This window comes from Python bivittatus, unplaced genomic scaffold (genome assembly GCF_059951505.1).
Source record: "Python bivittatus isolate LINGU-HERP-01145 unplaced genomic scaffold, Pbiv_v1 ctg000410_np1212, whole genome shotgun sequence".
In the NCBI taxonomy this organism is placed as follows: domain Eukaryota; kingdom Metazoa; phylum Chordata; class Lepidosauria; order Squamata; family Pythonidae; genus Python; species Python bivittatus.
The window spans coordinates 1,222,340-1,248,312 of record NW_028277067.1 but is presented as its reverse complement, the minus strand read 5'-3'; the positions used below and the strand labels follow the sequence as shown (position 1 = coordinate 1,248,312).

Below are 25,973 nucleotides of genomic sequence, written 5' to 3'. Positions count from 1 at the left end.
GTGTATGTATTCATTTATTTATTGCATCTCTATAAAATGTTCAATAATATTGTTTTCAGATTCTCAAATACAGAATACAATATCAGATCTGTATCTTATAAAACTATAAACTGTAACATAAAAAAGTAGCAGGGAATGAAATAAGTCAGTCTCACAGTGTGACTAAGAATCTACAACATTTGCAGTGCAAAATGAAAGCATAGCAGATCTTAAAAAGACTGGGGAATAAAAAATCTTCACTTGATGGCAAAATAACAAAATTAGCTGTATAAGACTAATCTCCCGTTTTAGTGAAAGCATTCTATTTTCCTCACTTCGCTTGGCAGGAGCACCTGAAAACATCCTTTCAGTAGGCTTTCGTGGTTCAAACAGAGAGATGTGAGAGTAAGCACTCTTTCTAAAATTTTGGTCCCAAGTCAAAAAGAATGCTCGATGTAGAGCCTAGAAGCATCCTGCGTAGCTGATGAAATACTGGAGTAGCATGGCCAAATTGTCTCCAAAAATCTTGTAGCATTATTTCAGGGCTCAACTGAAATTTCAGGGCTCTTTCCAAAGGCAGCCCTTTGAAAACAATACCCTGTGGTAGATTACCAGAGCATGAGTGTAGGCAGGTTGCCACCTCCACAAAAGTGGCAACTAGCTTATCAGCCAAAGCTGATGAAGAGATTTTATTTCTTGTCACAGAGCCTGCTCAAGCTTTTAGGGACAACGCTGGATCAGGAAGCTCTCTCAAAACAACTGACAACCCTATTCAGATCAGGATGAATACTTTAAACACCCACACACACCCATATTCTCTTCATGTCTGGTTAGTTTTCAGTTTCCTAACCCTTCTTCTGTCCATTACCACATAATTCTCTGTCTTTGTTGAGAAAAAGATAAAAATGTCGCCCACCCTTGGTGGTATTTCAAACGATCTCTGGATGATCTCTCTCAGTAGTTTCCTGTAAATAAAAATTAGGATGGAAGAAAGGAGGAAATTCTTTATGGGAGTCTGCTAATTCCACCCTCTGGAATTAACCATCCAAGCAAGAATGTGACAAGTTCAAGCCTAATCTCCAGTAACCAACTCGTATAGCCTGTCCAGAACAACAGAAGGGTTGATGGTATCAAAAGCTGCCATGATGTCAAAGTGGAATCTACAAGGGAACCTTGTCTGTTTCTGAGGCACTGCTGTGCTGCTGCTGCTCTTTTAAAAATGCAGCTATTGATCTAAAGGCACGTGCTAATGCATGGGGTCTGCAGTGGCGTCTGGGTTTATAATATGATAAAGAGCCATACCCCAACAAACATTCTTGCAGCTGTGGGAGAGTTGGAAAGACCATATGTATTTGCACTTCCTTTGTATTTATAGCAGAAGCCACAGACAAACTGAAGCAATTTTGTTATTTATTTTTACACTGCGCAAGGAGTAGACAAGGAAAATTAACATGATTGAAAGAGAACATTACCAATTACAATGAAAAATAATAAAACGCATATTAAAAATGAAGGCGGAAAGGCAACATTCACATAGTAAAGGCCTAGGAAAAGTGGTAAGTGTTCAGTAGATGCCTAAGAACCATGTCTGGGGATGTCTCATAGATATCAAGAGAGAGACCATTCCAGTTAAGGTAGAAGTGGGAGGTTACACAGTCATTTTGGCTTCCCTTTTTTAAAAAATCAAACCTACTTGGCAGGATTAGAGGTTAGTCAGGGATATGAAAAAAGTTAAAATGGCAGCCATAACCATGCAATCAAGTCCCTGCCTCCTGATTTTTTATGTTGGTTGGACTGGTTATGCATATTTGTGAAGAAGATAGACATTACTTGGCAGTATGCCCAGTCATTAGCTAAAGATTTGAAAAAAAAATATTTTAAACTGATGATAATGATAGAAGTGATATTGTCCATCATCACTTCATTGCCTGAAGACAGAGTTAAGCATCTAGAAAAACAGAAGTTCCATTAGAAAAGCCTCAGTGGTGGGTAGGATTTGAAATGTTTTCATTTACCCCAATAGTGTATGCAAACCATAGAAGGGAAGTGTATAAGATTTTGCAACTTCACAGATTTAGCAAGAGCATGTGCTTTATTAAAGCTTTTTGATTTATCCCCTTAGTGAAATCAAGACAGATGGATATTTTGTTCTACTTAGGATCTCATTCCAACCAAGATTTTGTCTAAATCTGTACAAAAACATCTTCACAGAAACTGAACAATAATATCTTTTCATAATGGGGATTTTGTTAATATGTTCAATTTCAGTTTTGAAAAATCAGCTAGCAGTGAAAGAACTCTAAAAACTTTTTTTATAAACTCTATCAGATTACTTGGATTAGGGATAGATTTTTCCTATGTAACTGAGAATCTGGAAAACGATTAAGATAATTCAAAACACTGTGACTAGCAAGTACTGTAATTTCCTGGGCCTCTCCAGGCTAAAAAGTTTGTCTTGGATCAGTTTAAGGGTATTATTAATCCCTGTAGTTAATGTTTGGAGAAAAGGGTTAGATTCTTGGATTGGCTTCAAAGCCTTTAGCAAAGAATATATGTTCATAAATTAGCTATCACATCATCTCCCATTTTTGGTCCCATGCATGGGGTTGATGCAGCTAATATTGGAGCTGCAGCAAAGCCTTTGTGGGCTCCAGGGAACATGATTGGAACATAATACTTGGCTACAATGAGATAGTATAATGTCAATTTCCTTAATTTATTGGCTTAATGAAATGTCCACACAGCACAGCATTTATATTTATTTATTCAGTTTAGAAGCTGCCCAATTCTACAAGAATCTGGGTAGCTTGTACACTACAGCAAAAGCAAACAAAACAAAACAATGAAAGCAAAGATCATAAGGGACACTTATTTGGGTAAAATTCCAGATAAAATTCCAGAGGGGTTTAATATCACTTTACCCCAAGCCCTGGGGGAACAGCCAAGTTTTCATGACATTTTTGAATGTCATGAAAAAGCCACATGGATCTCTGGGGAGAGGCTGTTCCAGACCACAGGTGCTGCAACAGTCAATCAATAATCTGGAGAGAAGAGAGAAATTACTGTTCACATTGCCTTCTCTAACCAGAAGTAAGTTTTTGTAAGCTTCAAGACTGGCACATATATCATTCACGGGTACAGGGAACTCTTAGTTAATTTTTAAAAGTCCTCTTTGCCATGGAAAATTCAGAAGTACAGAGCACAGCAGAGAAGGCACCATGTTTATTGCAACAATTATTGGGTGCCTGCTTTGCAAGAAAGAGGGATCCCCAAACAATGGAAAATCAAAGGTTTTTATAGTAGTTGAGGGCTGCAAGGTGGAAAATCCTAGGAATCTGATTTGCTGGCAACTTTGGGGGTCTGTGTCTTGTCTGTGTACTTAGGGTTATTTCTATTGTTAGGCAAAGCGACCCTTTCAGGGAGGCAGCAGAGGTCGGAAAGTCCATTGTTAAGGAGATGGAACCTTGAGGCAAGGAGGCTGATTGAAGATGGAAGTTTTTCACCTTAAGGGCTTTGTTTTGTTTTTGTGCATTCAAGTCAGTGTTGACTTCTGCTGACTGCCTGGAGAAGTGGTTTGCCCTTGCCTCCTTCCTAGGGCCGAGAGAGAGGGACTGGCCCAAGGTCACCCAGCTGGCTTTGTACCTAAGGCAGGACTAGAACTCATGGTCTGATGTCTTAACTGCTACACCAAACTGGCTCTCTTTTCACCTTGTTCTTATGTTGCAATTCCCTTCTTAGGGTCGTCCTTGACCTGGTAAGGAGGCTTCTATTCTTTGGTTTAGATGGAATTGCAGGGGGCTTTGTGTGGGGGGCAGGGAGGGTCAACAAAAAGAAAATCCAGGGTAAAGTGGTCCAAGAATCAATAGGATCACTTTCCCCTTTTTTTTTCTCCGTGGTAATCCAGCTACATCATTTCTGCCCTGAAACTAAGCCTGAATCCCAATCAAAGTAGATTATTAAAAGCCGATTAACTAAAAGGCAACTGGAGCTGGAGGTGACCGTGACTTTCTCATGCTTTCAATCATCTAGCCTAGTAGAGGATGGCAGTCCCCAACATTGTCTGCGTGAAGAGCAAAAATTCAGTACCTGGCACTCTTAGCCCACTTAGCAAGGCTGTAGTTGCCCCTCAGATCACTAGATACATCTTTTTGTAACCGGACTGGGTGGTTGCTGTCGTCTTGCTTTATAAATCAAGGACAGCATTCCTTCACTGTGCGTACCGTATTGCTGCCTGGCAGGTATCTTTTAAAAGCATAAGGATTCCCCGAAGAAAGAAGAAAAAAATTGTCGAAGCTGAGCTTCATTTTATAAAGCAAGACTGTCCTGCTAACTATTCTTTGACTTGGAAGCCTGTAACAGTGAGGAAGGGAAGACACTGCATCGTGAGCACCTTCTTGCTTCTTATTCGTATGTTCCAGGACCCAGATTGCAGCAACGACATTAAGAGCGTGTTCAGTTTCATCCAGGTCGAGTTTGGCCTCAGACTGAATCCCGCGCTCAGCATAGCTCAGCTCAGCTAATGTCATCTGATCTCTTTTGCTGAAAGCAGTTCTCAGGGCAGCTCTTGGAGCTGCCAGCTTTCTGAACGCGCCCAGGAATACTCTTTCGGAACAACAATTTCAAAGACGTGTGTCGAGACAGATCTCGTCCCCCGCGCCCCTATGTTTGAAACTCAATTTGGGGGGAATCGCGTAACTCCCGCACTCTCCTCCCCGAGTTGCGGGCTTGGTCGGTTTCTTCGCTCGTCACGAAGCTCATCCTCGCCACAAAAGGGGCGGGAAGAGGCGGGAGCGGGGAGGAGAGATTAGAACGCCCGGAAGCGAAGAACGTGCCCCGCTCAGCCAACAGCCGCGACCAAAGCCCTGCCCCTTTAGCGCCTCTGATCTCTGATAGGCTGTTATTTTTCCCCGCCCACCACTCCTTCTATGCACAGAGTTAAGAATTAGAGAGACACTCTCGTGGCTAGAGTGGGGCCCTAATCCCTTTTGATTAGCGGGTGCAGACCATCAGAAATAATGTCTAAGATGCCTCACAGAAAACGAGCTTTTTCTCCGTAAAGTATGACAAAGAAGTCCAGGACAGAATCAGAACTTTAATGGGGGGACCTAGTATAATCCTCTCTCCCGCCGCCTGAAAACCATCAAAGGGAGAAATTCCTGTTCATTCTAAATGGCTCTTCTGGGGAGGGCAGGAATGGGTTGATTTCCTCCTATAATTTGACCTTAAAAAAAAAAAAAAAACAGGCTAGTCAGTGCAAATCTCGCGTATGCCTATGAAAAGCGGCAAACGGGGCGGGAGCGCAATGGCACTTCTCACCTGCATTCCCCAGCAATAGATACTGAAAGGCAGACACGCCGCTTCGGTACTGAAGGTAATAGGAGCCATTGATAGCTGATCCTTTGTGAATTTGGCTAATCATGAATTTTTGTACCCATCGCTACGTTCCGTGGCATTGGTTGGCAGGACACTTCAGAATTCATACTGTATGCTGTATGAAGTAGTATTTTTTTTTTTTTGGTCTTCGACGGATCTAAGAAAGGAGGAAGCAAAATAACGCTACTGCCCAATTAAACTGAGATACAATTTCTCCACTGGAAGCTTCCGTTCTCGATCTCAGAGAAAGAAACAGCTGGTGAAAGTTAGGATTAGTTCACTCTATTCTTTTTCCGTTTTTGAAGCTCTAAGTGACACGGTGACGTTGGCAGGCGCGCTCCTGGTGAGCGCGGCCGCTGGTTCAGCTCACTTCCGGGTTTTCCCGTCGAGTTTCGTCGGGGTCGCGCCGCGGAGCTGGTGAGATTCTTTTCCCCCCTCCCCTGTTAAGGCCCCGCCCCCTGGTGGGGGGAACGAGTCGGTAGTGATATTTTGGGGGAAAGAAGGCGAGGTGGAGTTGAAGGGACGCCAGGGGGGAAAGCTTTGGGGAGCAAAACCGTACGGAAGGTGTGGGAAAGAAGGGTGAAAAGGTAGGTTGTGGGAGAGAAACGTTGCTTGGGACAAGATTTTTTTTTCCCCCCTCTGTCCCGAAATACAGCAGTGGGAAAAAGATCAAAACCTGGAGTGACGCTGTGTTAGTTAATTGGTGCGGTGCCGTGGAGTGGAGTGGGCTTTTACTCTTGGTGACGGTATGGACAAATGCTCGCTGTGTTGATTCGTTCCGATAATAACTGGCAGCTCTTCCAGGGACATTCCAGGAATCTGTTTGATCCTCTATGCACATTGTCCTCCCTGCGGTCTATTTAATCCCGCTTCGCTAAGTGCAGTCAGTTTTTCTAGTCCGTCATCCCCTTGAATCATGCCCAAAGTCTGTGAAATTGTTTGGTTTTTCTTGCAATTGGGAAGTGTTGTCTTCTTTCTCTCATTCTTTCTCCAGCTTTCATAGCCTACATTACTACTGGAAAGACCACTACTTTAACAAATCGATGTTGTCATTATTCTTATTCTTTAGGGTCTTGTCTAAGTTTGTGGTTGTGTTGCTTCCTAGGATTAATCTTCTATTTATTTCTCCTGTACATGCCTAGGCTTATCTATTTTTGAGCTCAAGAAATAAAATAACACCTTGACTTTTTCGCCATCAACTGCAAGTTCACTAAGTAAGCAGGTTGACTTCTTTTGTTGGTTTCATAATAATTAATATTAACTTAGATGTTTCACTTTCCATTTGTATTTTCATAATTATGTTTTCTAAGTCTTCGTTAAACTAACAAAGTGCTGTTGTCTGCGTATCTGTTTTAACACCCTATTTTGATTATGTCATCTCTTCCAGTCCTGACAGTCTTATAATATATTCACTGTGTAAATTAATCAGATATGAAGACAATATGATTCTTGTTTTTCTACCTTTTTTATTTCTCCAAATTCAGTTTTTATAATAGCTTCTAGTTCATGTAAAAAATCCTCAGAAGAATAATCAGATGTTCTGGGCTGCTGTCAGCCTCCATATGTTCCACCCTGGTGTAATTTACACAAAGGCCTTGCTCTTTTCAAATGAGGCAAAAATTTCTTTCTTCTCTTGCTATAGACAGAGAAGTAAACCACAGTGTTTGGCAGCACAAGTTAGAAGTAGGCAACACACCCGTAGCAGGTTTATCCACAAACACTTTGGGGCCTTAGAGTTTACACTCTGTGGTTTCTCCCATGCCAATGAATAATTGTTCATTTCTATGAGAAAAAGTAAAGCTCTGTTTGGGGGGACTTTTCTATCAGGACAATATTGTTCCTCCCATTGTAAGGGAAATTCTGCAAGCCTTCTCTATTTCACCCACAGCATCTCCCTTTTCTAAGGGCAGCAAAGAGACATGAAAAACTCTTTTGCTACCTTCTCATAATTATCTCAGTTCTAGCAGCCAAATCTGGTAGTTCTCCATTCCTTTCCTGAGTTGAAAACAGCTGCGACTATTTGTACTGAGTTAGGAAGAGAGAACAAATGTCAAATTTCCATCTCCAGAGTTGCAGGTCTCTTTTAGATATCAAAAAGAGAACTCTGATCTGACCTAAGGCTCCCGAGGCATTGCTTTAGGGACCATAAGATTGCATACTTAATCAAAATTGTATGAATTGAATGAATGGTTGTTTGATAGGTGTAGAATTCCCAACAGGAAATAAAAGGAAAAAAAGCATAGCTGAGGTACCCATGTGTCCCAGCAGGCTTTGGCTTTAAGAAATGGGGTTCTTTGAAAATAATACTTGCAATTGCAGTTTCAGAAAGCAAAGGAAAAGTATCATTGGGGTCAGGTTTAACTTTTGAGCCAGTTTGGTTGTAGGGAAGGTTTAAGAATTTGTCTATAGATAAGAGATGTGATATGGGATGAAGAGATTATTTGTTGTATTTTAAGAGAAAGCGATAAGTTGTTAGAATTGTTTATGCTTGTTGAGATGAAGGGGGAGGTTACTTCTGTCCATTTTTTTTCTGTTATATTCTTATTTTTTCTTTATTCTTTTATGTTCTTCTGTTTCTTTTTTCTTTTCTGCACTCTTTATTTTTTCTTTCTATTCTTTTATTTTTTGTAGTTTGTATTAGTTTTTATCTGTACTATATAACTGTAATACTTTATAAAAAAAAAATTTTTTTAAAAAAAAGATGCTGGCCTAGAAACCAGGAGACTGAATTCTGGGTCTTCCTTAGGCATGAAAGCTGACTGGGTGACTTTGGGCCAGTCGCTCTCTCTCAGACCAACTCACCTCACAGAGTGGTTGTTGTGGGGAGAATAGGAGGCAGGAGGATTGGTATGTTCGTGACCTTGAGTTTTATGTAAAAAAGGAAGAATGAAAATCTAAAAAACAAAACCTCTTGCAATTTTCATGGATGCATTCCTGAAGTTATTTCAGCAACAGTATGGGCGTAGTTTGTCACTGGCTTTGTCCAGGATGTTTTTCCAACTTCCCAGGTATTTCCTGGTGGTCTCCCATCCAAATACTGACCTGTGTAGCTTTTCAAGATCATTCAAAGTTGGCTTCCTTTTTGGGCTTTTATCAGTATGTGTATTTAAAACAGAAAGTAAACATACACTTCTTAATAGACACATAGGATTGTACTGTAATACATACTTATATAAAGTATTTATGTAAAAGTAATATCATGCTATAGTTTAACTCAATGTTTTTCAAACTTGGCAACTTTAAGGTGTGGCTGGGGAATTCTGGGAGTTGAAATCCATACATCTTAAAGTTGCCAAGTTCAAAAAACACTGGTTTAACTCTTTGTGTAGGGTTTTTTTTCCCCCTCACAAATGGTCAGGGTGGATATTGAAACAATGCAGGGAGGGGGGATTTAAAACTTTGGCTGGTGCCACAGTTCCAGTCAGAAGAGGCTTCCATGCTGGTTACTGGTAGCGGGAGCAATGGCTTGATTAGCAGCAGGGGCTTCAGAAGCAGGGGAGGTTATTCCAATTGGCAAAGCATATTTTGCAAACCCTCCTCCTGTCTTACTGCTTCTCCTAGGCCATCTTTTTGTGAAAAGACCCAAATAAGCTTGGAAGGGCAAAGTCTGTAGTAACATCATACCTACTTTGTTCCTGAGAAGCAGAACACACCTAGATTGGAGGGTTTTATTTCACTAATCTTGTATTACCGTTGCATCAATATGTCTTGAGTACTGCAAGCTGTTTCTTACCAAAGAGAATCAGATGTTCTACTTGAAATTGTAGTGCAAAAACACTTGTAAAGGTGAGTGATCACAGGAATTTTATTCTGCTCCCTGTTATTGGGTAGAAAAGTCAAGCTTCTGGGCATTTGAGGACACAGCTGCAAATGGGCACAAAACATCTTGCTTTCCACATCCCAAGTCAGATGACCCAGCCCTCCCCAACAGGATGCCACAGGGATGCAATGTGACATGCTGTTCCTAGTATATTAGCCATCTCTCCCCTCCCCATCTACTCCATCTATCTGGAAAGGCAGTTTGTAAATATTTAGGTGCCAATTTCTAATGCTCTGAAACACTTGAAGTCCTATTCGGGCTTGAATAGGATTCCGAAACATGTATAAGGAGCACAGGGCTATATGAAGTACTCCTCCTTCAACATTCCTACAACCTAATGTTTTTTGCTGGGTAGTCTGAAAGACTTTTCCACTGGTTTTTGCTTTAGACATGCCTCCTGTACAGACGAAAGTTAAGGACTATCTTTGGACAAATCCTTTGCAATATGTTGAGTCTCATAGAAAACACATCTCTTTGAATTCTTAAAGCAGCTGCATCTTTTTCCAGGGCAGCTGCTTTGTAAGATGCTTCTGTCAGTTGCTTACATGTACGTTTTTGAACAACTACTTTGCCTTGGGGGGGGGGTTCCCAGCAAAGCAATAAGGAGGAAAGTGCTTACGAAGCAGCCACAGAAGTCTGGAAGAAGATGCAGCTGCTTTAAGAGTTTAAAGAGAGGTGCTTTTTATGTGCTTGCAGAATTGGCACTATGCTCTCAGAGATTTAGAGGTTGGGACTGGAATACACAGAGATGTTGGAAGGAAGTCCTGCGATCTGACCAGTTCTCTGGTGAGTCATAAGGCCCAAACAGACTATTAGTGGCAGGATTTGCATCACACACTGCGACACAAACTAGATAATCACATCTTAGCTTAGCAAGTTGTGTAAATGAACCATTCTTTGTGGTTGGGTTATGGTTTGATGTGTCATACAGGCTCAGAAAATCAGATTTAGTTTAGTAAGCTATTGTTACTAAACATGTTGTAAACCTGGGTATGAACGCAACAAAGTGCTCAGGAAGTAAAACCCAGGATGGGGCAAGGCTGTGGAAATGAATGGTTGGATAGTCTGTTCCTAATTTTATGCTGTTTCAGCTTTTGATGTGTGTGCATATTTTTGAATGAATTGTTTGCTTGTTCCATGGATCTTGAGAGCATTTAAGTCATGGATTGTGGCCATGACTTATATTGAGGCAAAAAGATTTCCCCCCCATTTTAATGGGTCTAACAAGCCATCCTATGTTAAACAAGGAAATCACAGTGTGAGCTAGGAATTTGTGGATTCTGACATTGGCCACCTTCAGTCTCAGACACTCCAAGATAACAAATTGGGGATTTTTAGACAATCTCCTCTCATTAATGTGTGTGCAAGATACAAAGATTGTACAGCAAGCAATGTTAAAAAAAAATGGAGAAACAAAACTGCTGAATTGCTTCATTTCAAATTTTTCTCCCCTGCTCATCCCTGAAGAGACTAAACTTGATACTTTATTAAATGTCCATTTGCATTTTTGTATGTTTCTTTGTAATGAGAACTGTGAGGCCCCATACAGATTTGGGATCATGAGTTGGTTAATTTTTTTTTCTTTCACAGAATTTCTGATTAAAATCTCCCAGCCCAAAAGTTTGCCAGGAAGGAAGGAAGATATGCGATCTATCTGTTTTGGAAAAGGAATATCTTCTAATCAAAGGATGCAGCAATATGTGTTATTATGGCAGAGATTTTGTGATATCTTCCAATAATACCTTGTATTGTTCATATTATAGTAGTGAATTCATTGGTAAACCAGTGACTATTGATAAGTATAAAATGTAAGATTTTTTTTTCTTTTTAAAGAATAAAAGAATAAGAAAATTTATCTTTTAAAAAATATTCTTTAACTGTTAGGAAGGAAGGAAGGAAGGAAGGAAGGAAGGAAGGAAGGAAGGAAGGAAGGAAGGAAGGAAGGAAGGAAGGAAGGAAGGAGCCACTAATGTCATCCAGGTATAAGCATAGTTTTAATGATGATCTCTTTCTCCAGACTAGGGAGCTATTAGTTACTTATCTACTTCCCTCAGTGGTGTTGAATGTGTATGCAATATAGACCTGTTCTCTCTTAGGTGGGATGGGAGGTGCTGATGGTGAGAGCTTGTTGAGAACTGTTTAGTTCATCCTCATAACAGTGTTGGGAATTCAGTTTATGGGGAGAAAATTAGGTATTTAGGAAAGAATAAAAGAAGAACTAAATCATAGCTTTCCCATTAATGTCTTCCTTTTGACTCTTTCTTTAACTCACACTCACATGTTATTTTTTTCCATTATCTTCTGTTTGAGAAAGCTGTTTAAACTGAGGGGATGGAATGTAGTATTTCTGTCCTGTAATGAATGGATGGACAGGTTTGTCCATTTTCTTCCTCCTGTATTGCTCTCTGTCCTTTTCACCTCTGTGCATCCTGTGCACGGCAAAACATTTTTTTTAAGTGGGGAGATAATTTGACGTGCCAAAGGAAACAATACAACTCAGAATATATACAAGTATTCCATGGAAAATAAAGCTATCCATGTCTCCAAAACAGGATGGGCATAGATTAACTTCAGTATTGAAGCAGTATGCCTCTGAGTACCAATTGCTGTGGAACAGGAGTTACATGCATATCCTGCTTTTGAGCTTTCCTAGGAATGCTGGTCTAAACCTCAGATCTGATCTATCAGGGCTCTTATGTACATTGAACGGCTCTCTCTACATCACTTTTCCCTTTTCTGCATGACTGGATAAGAAATTTTGAAATAAATAGACCACAATCAGTGAAGCAGATTTCCTAAAAAATACAACTTTTCCAATTTAGAATTTACAAGCTGCTTGCAGTAGGCAGAACCATGCCATATACCAATGGGTCTTTACCACTAGCATGTGTTGAGACACTGCCTCCATTCATGCCTTAATGCCTTGCCTTCATAATTCACACCCACATGCCATAGTTTATGTGCCCACAAAATCCTCTAGCTGGCATGGGAATAGCTTATCTCTCTGTTTTCTTGCATAAGGGATCCTTTCAATGCAAAGAAGAACAAAAAGGTACTATTATATGCATGTACTCCTTGGGGATTTTCCACTAGTTGGCCATTGTAGGAATATAATGTGAGAGTAGAAGGGCCTTTCATCTGAACCATCACAGCTTTCCTTCTGTTTCCCATGCTAAGTGAGTTGTGTGAAGGGCTAAAAATGTTGAGTACTTTGTGGGATCTTGACCTGCCATTAGTGCAGTTTAGAGGAGGAAAGAGGCCATTTTTCTCAGAAAATGTATAGTTGGATCACTGCTTTGTGTAGCAGGGAAGATATCAGGAAATTTTCTCCAGAATTACTTCAGGTCCTATAGAGTTTATAACGAAAGCAAGCAAGGGCAGGTTTAGATACAGAATGCTACATTCAGGAGTCTTCTGAGTGTTGGATGCTGGTTTGTTTGTTTTTTTTTAATATTTTCTAAGTCTGTTGGCTCATGGTTGTGGAATCTTTTTTCCTTTCATAATAGTCTCCCTGGACAGGTGATGGAGAATAAGGTACCTGTCGCTTGCAGTGTTTAGAATATTTGTCACACTCTTTACTCTGTGGTAATCAAAATTGTCTGAAATGCAAAGCTATGAGCAACAACAACAAGCTGTCAATCCACTGTGACTGCTGTTCCCACCATAGATTCATTTCAGCAGAAAGCAGCTACAAAGGCTTTTCAGGTAGTAGGTACTTCACAAAGTTTTGGCCTAGCTGTGGTGTTTTAATAACATCAAAATTACTGTTGAAGTCTGAAATGAGTAAGTAAGAGTATGGGAGTAGGGAAGGTTCTGAATCAGTTGAAGAATGTCAAACTATTAATTTAGCTTGTAAATCTAAGTCTACCTAAGTCTAGGTAAATTCTAAGATATGTGTCACTGCTGTATGCTTGGGTGACCTTTGAAAATGCTTGGGAGAGGAAAAGTCTGTCTGAGATCAGTTTAAGCTCCGAAGCACTACATTACAATCATTACAAAGTTTTCCTGAAATGTATTTAATTTTCTGGAACAAATGTTAAGCCTTCTAAAATAGGGGTCTCCTGCCACTTGTATGCTAATTTTATTCTATTAGTAATAGTAGTAATAGTAGTTATTGTCCCCGAGCTTTCCAAGCTCCAACATGCTTAGAAACAATATTTAGGGAGAAAGATCTTTAAAAGAAAGGAAAGTAAAATGATCTCTAGACATCTGTTTAGAAGATGTCTCATGCAAAAATAAAGGAGTATTAGAAAGAAAGAACAGGAACCTTCAGTTTATCACTGGGATAATAGGCATGAGGGTTACCCAGTCAGTTTTCCATACTAAATGAAAAAAATATATATTTCTATTTAAATTATAATAATAGTTTCCATATCTGTATCTGGAAACACATGAGTGCATATTTGCATGCATGATTGCATGCACATTTTATGCAGATGGGTGGCCTGTTCTTTTTGATGGGTTAATACATGTGTTCTTTGGGTAAGCAGACTTAGTAGGAGATAAGAATTTGCTGTCGGTCTCATTTTGTGTAAAAAGATGGATTCTGCCAGAGGGATTTTTTTTATCCTCAGTGATTGAGTGGCTTGAAAAGGTTTTTTAAATTTTTCGCCATCATCATAGATAGGTCAAGCTCAGCACCTGGTAGATTTCATTGTTCAGCATTCTAAATCAAGACTTAAAATGCAAGGAGGCAGCATCAGTCAGGTGATGAGAAAAAGCCTTGTCATTCATGTTATGTGGAACAATACAACCATGCCTGGGAGATGGATGGCCTATAAGTTTCCAGGTTCTGAGTTAGTCACCGTGTGACTTGGCTCTAGTTGCCAAAGCTTTCTGTCCCAAGATGATGACTTGGTGTCTGTCATCTCCTCCTGTCTGCCTTTTCTTAAAACAGCTGATCCAAAGAAGGAGGAACTGGATCATCTTTGAGACTTGTTGTTTCAAAGAACTAACTTTGGGAGAGGACTAGTAGCCATAGCTAATGCTGTTCTGTAGTCTGTGAGGTTGCCTCACTGTTCATATCAAGGTAAATGGGTGGAATAATGTGACTACAGTTTGCTGCCATGCCAGAATCTCTGCTTGCAGTACAGGATCTGCAGGTCTAATTGTCCATACGTCGTACATTTGGGTGGGTTTTTTGCCTGTCATGTGTTTGGGCTATTTTATTTTTAAAGACTGCTCCAGTTTGCCTTTGAAGGTTTCTGCTTTTAAATCAGAGGATTGTGTCAGGTAAGTGCCAGCATTTTTATGCTCTCTGACACTGGTTTTATGCTAGCTGCTGAGATATAGGCAGGCTGAGGTTGAGGCAGGTGGCTTTGCTTCTCTTGGCCATTCCCCGTCCATTGTTGTTACTAGTGTACATTGAGATCCACATTTGCTGTTTGTTCCAGGGAACTGTGGCTCCATTGAGGTGGGAGCTTGCCCTGCTCTGTGCTTCAGTATTTGTGTGCTGCGCTGCTCTTCACCAAGATGTTTCTGCTCCCCCCTCCCCATTCCCAATAGGTTTTCTTCCAATGTTTGTTTACCAGGACATTTTAGGGAACTGTGCCTTGGAGCTGTTGCTCATGCTGGCACTTCGCCTGGTGTTTTTCAGAATTCTGTTATGAGAAGTGCAAGGCAACAGTAAGGGATTCCAGATTTGTCAATACAAGCAGCCGTTCTCAGGCAGCAAGTGTTTGTGTCAAGATCATGTCAACAGCATGTGTTTTCATCCTTGTATATGTGTAAACATGGGTATTCAAGAGGGGCCCCCACATGTTCCTGGAATGTGAAGGTAGGACCTAAATGCATCCTGAAAGCAAGCTTGTTAAGTGTGATAACATCTGTGAAATAATGAAGGAAAGTTGCTGGTTTGCTTATTGCTTTGTGTGTTTCAGGACAGAGTTTCTCATGCATAATAGATTTGTGTGTGTGTTTTATACCTGGATCATAAGTTATAAAACATAGTCTCTTTCAAATTGGGGTCTCAGGATCCATGTTGTTGGCAACAGTATGGAAATGGCTTACCAGATGCTTTATTCCGGGATGTTACCTCAACTTTCATGTCCAGTCTCAGTCTCTCATCCGAATATTAACTGAGTCTGACACACACACACACACACACACACACACACTCATGGGCATTCAGTGTCCTTTCTTCCAAATGGATTTGTTTGGGTTCTGGTCTTACGTTACAGTTGGCTACTTTATAGTAACGTAACATTAAATATAAGTATTCAGATTCAGCCCTTGAGAATAATAAAGAAAAAAAATTGTGTGTGTGTGTGTGTATGAGAGTGTGTGTATGTGAGAGAGAGAGAGTGAGTGAGTCCAGGAAAATATACATGGTGGAGACAATTTAACTCCACCATGGGTAAAATGAAAATGGTGGGGGGATGGAGGAATAAAATCATTCTGTATGCTCGCAAACCATTTATGATACAATTTTCCATATTAGAACTGAGACCTGGAAGTGAAAATAGAATTTGGAGCCATGTCATTAAGCACCAACCATAGGTTTCACTGCCTGTTTGAAAAGAGATGTGACTGTCTTTTGCTAGTGGTCTGTCTAAATCAGTGTTTCTCAACCTTGGCAACTTTAAGATGTGTAGACTTCAACTCCCAGAATTCCCCAGCCAGCCATGCTGTCTGTGAGCATGCTGGCTGGGGAATTCTGGGAGATGAAGTCCACACATCTTAAAGTTGCCACAGTTGAGAAACACTGATCTAGATCAATACTGGCTAGGTCTAGCTAGGCAGTTCCTGCCATTTAGTATAAATGACTCCCACATTCCCTTGCCATTGACCAGGCTGACTGGTTTGACAGGAGTTGAAATTTAAAATATCTGGAGATTGCCAAAGTGCTTATTTGTGCAGAAAATCTCCATTATGGCTGGAGATGCTAAGTATTGAACTCAAGGCTTTCTGTTTGCAAAGTAGTGTCCCAATTCTTCTCATAACTCCAGAAAATCAACCTTATCACCAATTAATTCTGCTATGAATATATTTTTAGGAAGAAGGGAATGTACTCCTAAAAGGCCACCCAGTGAATCTAAGCCAGGATAAGATTTTAATTTGGATTTATGAGGTCCCAGAGGTGTGATCACTGTACTATATTATTTCTTCATGCAAACATGAAGAGGTGAAGTTCCTCTCCATTGATAGGAAGTCAAAGTTTAAAGGAATGCACCTTGTAGTTGCTGTGCTCAGCTTTTAAAACTGCAGTGTTCAGAGTTCTGGAAGTCTTGTGACAAGCCCAGCCTCGAGATCAGGGGCTTATTTTCTCCATTCCACCCCTTCTCCAGAGTAGCAATGCAATTGTTGCCCTTGGTCTCCTGAGCCCCTGTGACCCTGTCCAGCCAATCCACCCACCTCAACGGAGCAGATGGGTGTTTGAGCATCAACGGTATCAGTTTGTGTTTTGCTTTATGGTGGGGAGGAATTGCTTACTTTCTGGGGCTCTAACTGCAGTGACTGGTAAATGGGCTTCAGAGGAAATGAGGGGAAGGAGGGATGGAAATTAATAATGTAATGTGACATTTAGAGCTTTGCTAAGTATTGTCGGAAGTCAAGTTCCCAGGAATTCTGGGGAATTCTGGGGAAGTATGTTTGTACATATCCAGATCTAGATGTGTGGTGAAGTTTGGATGGTGAAACAATGTTATCACTGGTTGGATTTGGGGTTAAGCTATATAAGGCAATGTTTACTTGCCTGAGTCACCTGGATCTGTTGCTTCATAAACGTGTTTCTGTGGCTGACTTTTTTTCTGCTTACAGAGTTGTGGCATCTGCATGTTTTTAGGCCAGTTTCTTTTGTTCTTCCTAAAGGAGAGGGGAATTATTACTGACCATTAGAGGCTGGATTAGATAGCCTTTTGGTTCTTTCTTAGGTTTTTTAGCCATTACCATCATGGAAAACATTTTTTTTATATCCCTCACGGATAAAGATGCTTTCGTCATCATTCAGCAAACCTAACTAGTGGGGATCAGGGGTAAGGAACATTGCTTGAAGGACAGTTGGAAAGATCTTGCCAGCTGTTCTCTCCCCCTCCATACTCAGATGTGTCTTCACTCGCCAATTTCTGCTTTTGAGTAAATAAATAAGAAAGTGACAGATAGCCCAGACTAGTTATCAGCAATTCTGCTTTGCTTATGTTGGGCTCTGCTAAAAGCTGTGCTCTGTGTTTATTTTTCTCCAGGTTATGTGATGTCAGTGCGAGACAGAAGCAAAGATAGACATGCATTCCAGCCACACAACTGGGAATGGCTGCCGAGCACAGGAAGTTACCCAGGTGAATACAGACTCCTGAACCGATATCTGGAATTAAGGTTGCATTGGCTTTGGGGACGCATATCCAGTAGCTGGAAAAAAGTTGTCAGATGAAAGGGCTGAGCTTAACATGGAAGTGGTATAATGCTTATGGATAGATGGTGTATAATTCCTTTCCACCCTGTCAGAAGATGCTGCTGTTTCAGTCAACTATAGACAACAGCATTCAGGTTTAAAGTCCTGCTCTGGGACTTCTTCTGGACACGGCACATAGGGTCACCTTCCTATTTTCAAAGCAAAGCACAACATTTTGGTAGTTGCTAGTGTTTCTTTCTTTATTTTTCTTACATTCCAATTAATGCCTTCATTTATTTTTCCTTTAAGAGTCCATCTTCATCATCTAAACCCACTTTACCCAACACTGTTATGTTATTGGGCTTCAATATTATGGTAGTGAAGAGCAACAGATTGAAGAAAACTGTTTTAAATTTGCAGCATATAGTTGGTATTAATTATTGATCACTGCAATATAATATCACAGTGTGAACAGAGGAAAATTAAGTACTGGTAAACTCTCAAATAAAATAATCTTTACGGCATGAAATAGCAGACATGAAAAGTATCTGTGATCAAGCTTAAAGCAAAACAGTTAGATCATGGTCAAGCGATGATTACAGAATTATGGAGTCCCCCCTCCCCTTTTTTTTCCACTGATTAGCTGTCAGTAAAAACAGATAACTGGTTTTCCACTAGCAGGAAATGAATGAATTGAACTGGAACTTTGGAAGGAAGGGGGAAGCTTTATAGTAAAAACATGTTGCTGAATAGGATATTTTAAAAGTTATTAAGTAAGGCAAATTGCATAGTTTAAAAGAGTAGATCTTGAAAATAGTGCTTTTGGGCAAGATCAGCCTTAAGATAATAAGAGCCAGGGATGCTTTGAGGGTTAATTATGAAATGTCTTTAATCAGCCTCCTGTCTTCTCCTTCAAGGGATAATTCATAATATAACAACTTTTAAAAAGTATTTTTATTATCTGAGACCAAAGTTTTGAATGTTTCCAAACAAGTGCTGCACCAACATAGGAGCAGATGGTCTATTTCAAACAACACAGTTTCTTTGCTGCATTATTATTTTTCATATCTTTTCCAACTTTTTAGCATCTTTCTTGAACTGCATTGCCCAGAACTTAATACAGTATTCACCAGTTGAGATCTGCCAGTGTTTACACAGCATTAATTTGGGAGTGGGGTAGTTTATATAATCTTGGTGCAACCTAAGACAGCCTGTGTCTATGTTACTTTAGTTAATCAAGAAACAGCTGGTGAACTCCATCAAGGCCCTGCAGAAGCATTACGTGACCTCTGATGCTCTTGTAACAAGTGATGATCGGGATGCTAATACACTTTGCTGTGTATTGGAGGCCGTGTTTGTGCATGGTTTGAAGACCAAGCACATCAAAGCAGAAGTTGGAGCAAAAGGGAGAAAACATGGGGGGCGCCTTCCCCAGCCAGTGTTCTGGGCCCTGCTAAAATCTGTCACGCACAGGTGAGACTGAGAGATGCTGCAATTTTGATTTGGGAAGTTACAATAGTGTTCAGTGTTTATTTACAGGGTGAGTATATGATGCAGGAATGAGGTTTTTTGGTGCAGAAAATCATCTGATGTATGAAATTCTAGAGAACTTGTCTCCTCTTATGCAAGTTCAGTAGATAGAGAAGCCCCATGGTACAATTATGTGTGGCTCACTTATCACCTGGTATTTTCACCAAAAGAGAATGCATCAAACCCAGCTTTTTCCAGTGGTCACATCCATTGGTAGCCTCCTTGCTTTCCATTGCTTTTTAGAGCTGTCCTTTTAATGGACGTTGTGTTCTCCCCTTCCTGGCTATTTCTCCTTTTCAGAAACATAATTTCTGAGCTGGAACAATTGGACTTCATCAATACAGATGTGGGGCGTTGCCGTGCATGGTTGAGGCTGGCTCTGAATGATGGCCTGATGGAGTGTTACCTAAAACTCTTGCTTCATGAAAAGGCTCAGCTCTCTGAATATTACCATTCACCTGCTCTTCTTCTGGACACTGAGGAGGTTGAATTTCTCCTCAGCTATCTGCAGGGCTTGTCTTCTCTGGCCTTTGACCTCTCCTATAAGTCAGCAGTTTTGAATGAGTGGACCATCACACCTTTATCCTTGTCAGGCCTTTGCCCTGCCTTGGAACTGTTGGACCCTCTTGTGGGGCTGGAACCTCGAAGAAAGGAATCGCTTAGTTCTCTCTCGCAGTCTTCTGGCTCTGATGAAGTTGAAGCTCACCCAGCCATCCTGCCTGTCCCTAAAAGTCAACAGGCAGATAAACTCACAGCTTCCAACCTGAGCATCAGCACAACAGGTTCCTCACAGCTCTCTTCCAGCCTTGGATCTGACAGTGTTCTCCCAGCCAATTCTGCCTGCACCCACAGCCCTGGCAGGGGTGAAGAGCCCATCTCCAATGACTCTGAACCTGACACAACAAAAGCAACAGCAGACCTGGACCGGTCCCTCCAAGAGTGAGTATGATGGTGAAAGCGATATACCATATTATATCTTAGCTCTGCAAGCATTAAAGCAGACTTTCAGTGGGATTCAGCATAACATTAAAATAACATTTATTGGGCTCTTAATAATGTGATTGGCTGATCAGTATGGGAAGTCAATCTGCATTTCTTTTCTGCCTTTTTTCCAAGCCTCAAATAGAATATTGCTTTTCCTATTATTAATCCTGTTTCTGAGATTTTTCTACCTCTTTGACTGTGTGTGAGGTTCTCCCTTGGTTAAACAGACTTTCCATTTTATTCATGACAATTGTTCTGATTTTCCTTTTGGCATTTACTGTATGTGACATTACAGCAGCATGGATTTGTTCACAGTATGTTACATTATCTACAAGCTTAAACATTGAATGTGTTTAATGTTTCATTATATATCTGACAGTCAGAGTTTATCAATTATAAGTTTGTCAGTGGTCCTATTTTTAGAGCTTGAGGAAGCTGTGGCTTTGTCTGAATGATTTACTCAGTAAATCCACAACTATGGAACAATTTGAACTCATGGCCAAGTTCCTATATATTATCCCTATGACTAGAAGCCTCACTTCACTCCCAAAATACTGTGTATGATGAACACTTAACTTCTCCATTCTAATCCTGTAGTCCAACTCAGTACATAGAATGCATCCATTCTATTCATGTGTTAAAGTACCTTATTTTGATCTTGAAATGACGAATTAACATTTATTCGATACATTGAATTATATGTAACTAACCTCAGTCATCTTTGATTACCTTATCACTGGACCCCATGTGGTACATTGAGAGATGGAATTACTGGAGACTTGTTGTTCTCTCTCTTGCAAATGTTTTAAACTTTTATTTTTCTTTCCAGGGTCTTAGCAGAATTTAGCAGAGCACAGAAAAATTTGGAATCTGTAGGAGTTCATGAAGCTTACATCCTCTCTCAGTCTTCCCCACCAGAGTACCCCTGCCCTGCCACCAGTTTCCGCACTGTGCACCTTCCTCGTACTGTAATGGCAAAATGCCCTGTTGATGTCACACCACCTGCAATGATGACAAATTCACAGCTTCCCAATTTACCCAAGACTGGAGAACCTATTAGTAGTACCAGTGTCCAGCAGGCTTCCATGCTAGCCACAATACCTGTGGCCAAAGAAGTTGTGGATATGTCCCAAACTCATCGCAACATCAAGAGAGGAGCTAAAGGCCGGACGAGTGAAGTCAGTAGTTATGAAGGGAGCCTTCCAGGGACAGACCAGCTTCTTTCACCAGTCTCACCAGTGGTCTGTCCTGTAAGAATTGCTTGTTTTGTTCTGTTCTGTTTTGTTTGTTTTTGCAGCCACTGGAGCTCTCTCTGGCCACATTGCCAAAAATTGGTAATAACATTGCCAAAAATGGTCAGCCTGGTTCCCCATTACTTTGAAGTGGGGAAAACATGGAAAACTTTAGTCTAACCCTAGAATAAGCTTAGCGTGGTTTAAAGAATTGTTAAACTTGATAAAGCAAAGGAAAATCCTGGCTCATTTTGTATCATTACCTCATCTGGAGAGGCCTTTGACCCTCCCCAAATAGTAAGGGTGGTCCCTGGCCACCCCTGGTATTTCTGCCACAGTTCAGCAACTTCTGGAGAGCTGTTTATGTAGCCAAAGTTTGGGCATCGTGCATGCAAAATAGGGCTTTAATTTTTAGTACCCCCCCCAAAAAAAAACCTTTAGGAAAAGCATTAATTTTTAAAAAATAATTTTTAAAATCTCCCTGAAACATCCCATTGGAGACTGAGCCTGCTATTCACTATGGGATGCTAACTCATTATTTGGAAACCTGAGGCCATCTTACCTGCCTTCATTTTTTCTTTTTAATTTGTTTTTATTGAATTATGATTAACAAACATTATCAAGTAACAAAATTAGCATAAACCCAAGATGCATAGAAAAAAAAGATATAGAAAATACAAACAAATCTACTAAAATGTAAATAGGCAGGTACTGTAATGGTATCCATACAATCCATAAACTCCATCCAGGATTGGGGAGTTAGGCTTACCTGCCTTCATATTCAATAGCTGGTGATTACCAGGGTTTTTTTTTTATAAAAATGAGAAGTGGCAAAGCCTGTCATGTTCACGAGTGAGGGGCCTCACAATGAATGAATGATATTGATGAAGCAGTTCCTTTGCACCTCCGGAAATGCTTTTCCTGCAGCTGCACCGAAACTTCCTGTCCTTGGCTTCATTTCCCTCTAGCTATAGTGCCTCATTCCTGGCTATGAGCCAGTCTGTGTTTCATACTCAGCAGGAAGTGATGTCACCTTGCCCAGATTGCTTTTCCCAAATATCAGCCATCTATTCCGCAGACATCCAGAAGAAAGACTATGGAATATCTCTGTAAGATATAGTGTCCAATGTTTTCCCAGCCATCCCCAAATTTCTATAAGAATGATTCATGATGATATGAAAATTAAAAAAACAGATTTCAATTTTGCTTATGTTTCTCCCTCTCTGTGTATGTATGTGTTTCGATTGTTCAAAATTAGTAGACATTTAAAAATTAAATGCTTGATTTGTCACAGGCTGCATTTCTTTTTACATCAGGATGTTTAAATTGGTTGACCATTTTTCTTGATGCTTCAAATGGTAGGCTTGAATCATAGTGCCTTTCAGATGATCAATCCTTCCAAATGCAGGTCATAATAATGACCTGTGTTTAGTGCTAGCTCTCAGCCCAAGAAGTTTAAAATAATACTCAACTACAAAATGGCTGCTCTGCTGGACACTTGCAGTAAAAGGCACTCAGAAGGATATTGCTATTATCGACCCTGAATTTTACTCCTGTTTAATCTAGTAAAGCTCAGAGTCATCCCATCAGTCCTTTCCCATTACTCACATTGTAGTCCTTCTTTTCACCTGTTCTTGCTCCCATCTCAGCCTTGGTTCCATCAAATCTGAGCTCTGTCAAAAGCTCATACATTTTGTACAGCACTTCCATGATAGCAACAACAGCAGGCTGTCCTGCTAAGGGCAATTTATTATTTTCTTGCATCAGCCCAGCTGTTTTGAATTCAGTAAACTCCAAGCCAGAAGAATAGCTTGTTTGGATAGTAGCACAAATATTATCTTGCTTCTTGTGTTATTTCCCAACAGAAAAGAAGCTGGATCACTGAGGATGATTTTTACCTTCCTTCCCCTCCTGAGGAAACAGGAAAAAGCCTCTCCAGTTCTCCCAGCACCTCACTAGAGAGGCTTGCCAGTGGCCAACCTGCCATGCTGTTGAGTGTCCCTGATCAAGGCGAGCTCTCTGTGTCCTCCGCAGAGCCCAGCAAACACAAACTGTCTCCTGGGAGGGAGCGGAAGGGCTTTAGTGTTGTTCATCGGAGACAAATAGGTAACTTGTGTTTTGCCTAAGGAAGAAAGATGAAGTGGAAGGGGAGGAAAAGATGTGTATGGTGGTTAGCAGAATTTATAGCAATGGAAGCATCATCCTCTTTGCTGTTTACAGAAACATCATTCATGCTAGAGAGTGCCCTAATACAACTATTCCTCTCTCTTCCCACCTGCAGGTCTTTCCAATCCATTTCGGGGTCTCCTGAAGTTGGGGACCCTGGAACGTCGAGGGGGTATGGGCATCTGGAAGCAGTTCTTCTGTGAGCTCTCCCCTCTAGAGCTGCGGCTATTTGTAGACTGTGAGGAGCGAGTATGTGTGGAAAACTGTTCCCTGTTGAGATGCGAGTCCTTAGGACGGTCTCACAGTGATGGCCGCTTTGACCTGGTCTTTTCCAACAAACGACTGTGCCTTCGGGCTGCCTCTCAGGATGAAGCAGAGGACTGGCTGGACCGGCTGCATGAGGCCCTGAAAAAGTATAGGCCACAACAGGATGAAGGGTGGGAAACTCTAGAGTGCCCTGAGGCTGTGGAGGATCCCGAGGATTTCTCAGCAGGTGGACGGCCCGGTGATTTGTCTTCCTTGGTGTATGGTGGAACTGGCCCAACTGAGTTGGACTGGTCATGTGCCTTGGCACCTGAGCTAGATGCAGTCAAGGAGTCTGTCCTGTACTTGGAGGCTGAAAAAGCATGGGTCCCTTTCGTATTCTCCTTGTCCTTAGAAGCCTTGAAATGCTTCAAAGCCAGAAATGATGAAAAGATTCTGAGCAACAGCTTTGGAATTGAGACCATCCAAGATATCCTGCCAGATGTGAGCCTGGGTGGACCCGCATTTTTCAAGATCATCACTTCAAAAGCAGTGCTGAAGCTGAGAGCTGAGAATGCAGAGGAGGCAGCTGATTGGCGAGACCTGGTCCGCCGGGTGCTCATGTCCTACCTGGAAATGGCTGAGGAGGCCCTCACACTTGGAGGCAACCTGGATGGCAATTCACAGGCAATCCTGAAGAATACAGTTAAGGAGAATGGATACTTGCTGCAGTATCTGGTTGCCATCCCCATGGAGAAGGGCCTGGACTGCCAAAGTTTCATATGTGCAGGTAAGAATGTGTGGGATGGCTGCAAAAAGAAAACTTAGTTCAAGCTTTTTTTTAATAAGTGAAAATATATTTCCTCTTCCAATTAAACAACTAAGATTGAGGGTTTTAGTTCTCCCTGTTTTCTTTTGTAGTTAAGGTGATTTTAGGATACAAGATGGTTGGTGGCCTTTGTCATTACAGTGCTAATTCTAACATAGTTCCACATTTAATCATGTGTTGAGGAAAGTCATTGGAATGTGCAAGTCTTAAACAAGTCATTATTAACTTAGGCCTCTATTTCAATGAATCTCTTCCAGGTATGACCAAATATCAGTTTCACTAATGGAGATAACAAATTCTTAAGCTGGAATGGCGGGGGGAGGCAGTCCTGAAATGTCTAATTGTTCTGTTTTTTGTAATTTATGCATTGTTTCATTTTATAAATGCCAAAACCACACTTTATTTTCAGGGCTATTTGCCAAAGAAGATGATAAAGTAAAACTTGAAAAACTTTAAAGGAGCATGCATAGAATATTGGAAGAAACTTTGTTTGGGGTTCTTTAATTAGCATGAACTCATCTCTGGCTCAGTGAAAAGCTGGTCTTTTTACAGTTCAGAGGTTGTGAGCACACAGGAAGAAGGATGTAGGAAGGGCAGACAATGTGTGATGGGCAGGTCTTATGTGTTGTGAAGCAAGCTGCTGCTATTGTTCTCTAGTTCATAATTTCACTGTCATCTCTAAATAGACCACAGATTAATCCAGCTGGTGGCTTGGCTGCACTTTTCTCTGTTTGCACGTACATTTGGCTTTTAGTTTCTCCTTGCTCCTATAGATACACATTGAACTACTCCTGTATCTGTAATTATTAGACTGAAATTCAGCAAATATCCAGTTTTTGCAGTTTGGATAAATCTGAAGAAGTAAACTGGCAGATGTCCAAGAATCCTTCAGTATAGGGCTCCAGAAACAAGATGGTGCCGATGAGCCTCTTACAATGAAGTGCAGGAATTTCAGAATACTTCCATTGACCAGAAAATCCGGGAATCCATTTTGCTCCTTGCCAGAGAAGTCCTAAGACATTTTAGCACACAAGAGAAAATCTAAATGTTATACTTTTAGTAGTAAATCTGATAATAAAGACAAGTGATTGATAGTGGGCTACCCTTTTATGAAAGGTCAGGCAACACTTCCTGATTTCTGAAGAGATTTATCTTACCTTCCAGCCATGGGGTGGGACGCATTATTATATTTTTACCCAGCTAAAATCAGAGTAACAAATAGGCTAATAATGTGTTCCAAAACATTCTTGGCCTTGGGTTTTCTTCATCTTAAAAATGAAGAAGTAACACAGAAGAAAGGAGGTTTCTTGCCTGGAGTATCTAGAGACTTCAACTCCCAGAATTCCCCAGCCAGTCCACACATCTTAAAGTTGCTAAGATTGAGAAACTTTGATCTAGAGGATAAGGCTGAGTGTTAGCTGCTTCTTAGCTTTCCCACCCAAGGCTCTTTGGGTATCTTGGACTTCAGCTCTAATATCCTCCTGTTAGTAA

At 40.8% G+C, this 25,973-nt stretch overlaps 1 protein-coding gene across 12 annotated transcripts in view; it reads left to right on the top strand.

The window, feature by feature from the left end:
- The first annotated feature begins 5,324 nt into the window (after positions 1 to 5,324).
- The window catches only part of PLEKHM1 (pleckstrin homology and RUN domain containing M1), a 29,562-nt gene continuing 8,913 nt past the window's right edge, over positions 5,325 to 25,973 (top strand). For 3 of the 12 annotated variants that reach the window (XR_015796600.1, XM_007429834.3, XM_025167708.2), the window contains exons 1-7: positions 5,681 to 5,769; positions 17,353 to 17,445; positions 18,730 to 18,971; positions 19,329 to 19,967; positions 20,842 to 21,262; positions 23,110 to 23,350; positions 23,526 to 24,443. Coding sequence is in view for 11 of the 12 variants with exons in the window: in XM_007429834.3 (XP_007429896.1) it covers positions 17,392 to 17,445; positions 18,730 to 18,971; positions 19,329 to 19,967; positions 20,842 to 21,262; positions 23,110 to 23,350; positions 23,526 to 24,443 (2,515 nt within the window). In the remaining variant the exon portion in view is untranslated. Of the gene's footprint in view, positions 5,351 to 5,680; positions 5,770 to 5,816; positions 5,940 to 6,512; positions 6,567 to 14,802; positions 14,949 to 17,352; positions 17,446 to 18,729; positions 18,972 to 19,328; positions 19,968 to 20,841; positions 21,263 to 23,109; positions 23,351 to 23,525; positions 24,444 to 25,973 lie in introns of those variants that run through there. The other 9 variants (XM_088143337.1, XM_007429835.3, XM_025167705.2 and 6 more) reach the window with 9 other exon arrangements.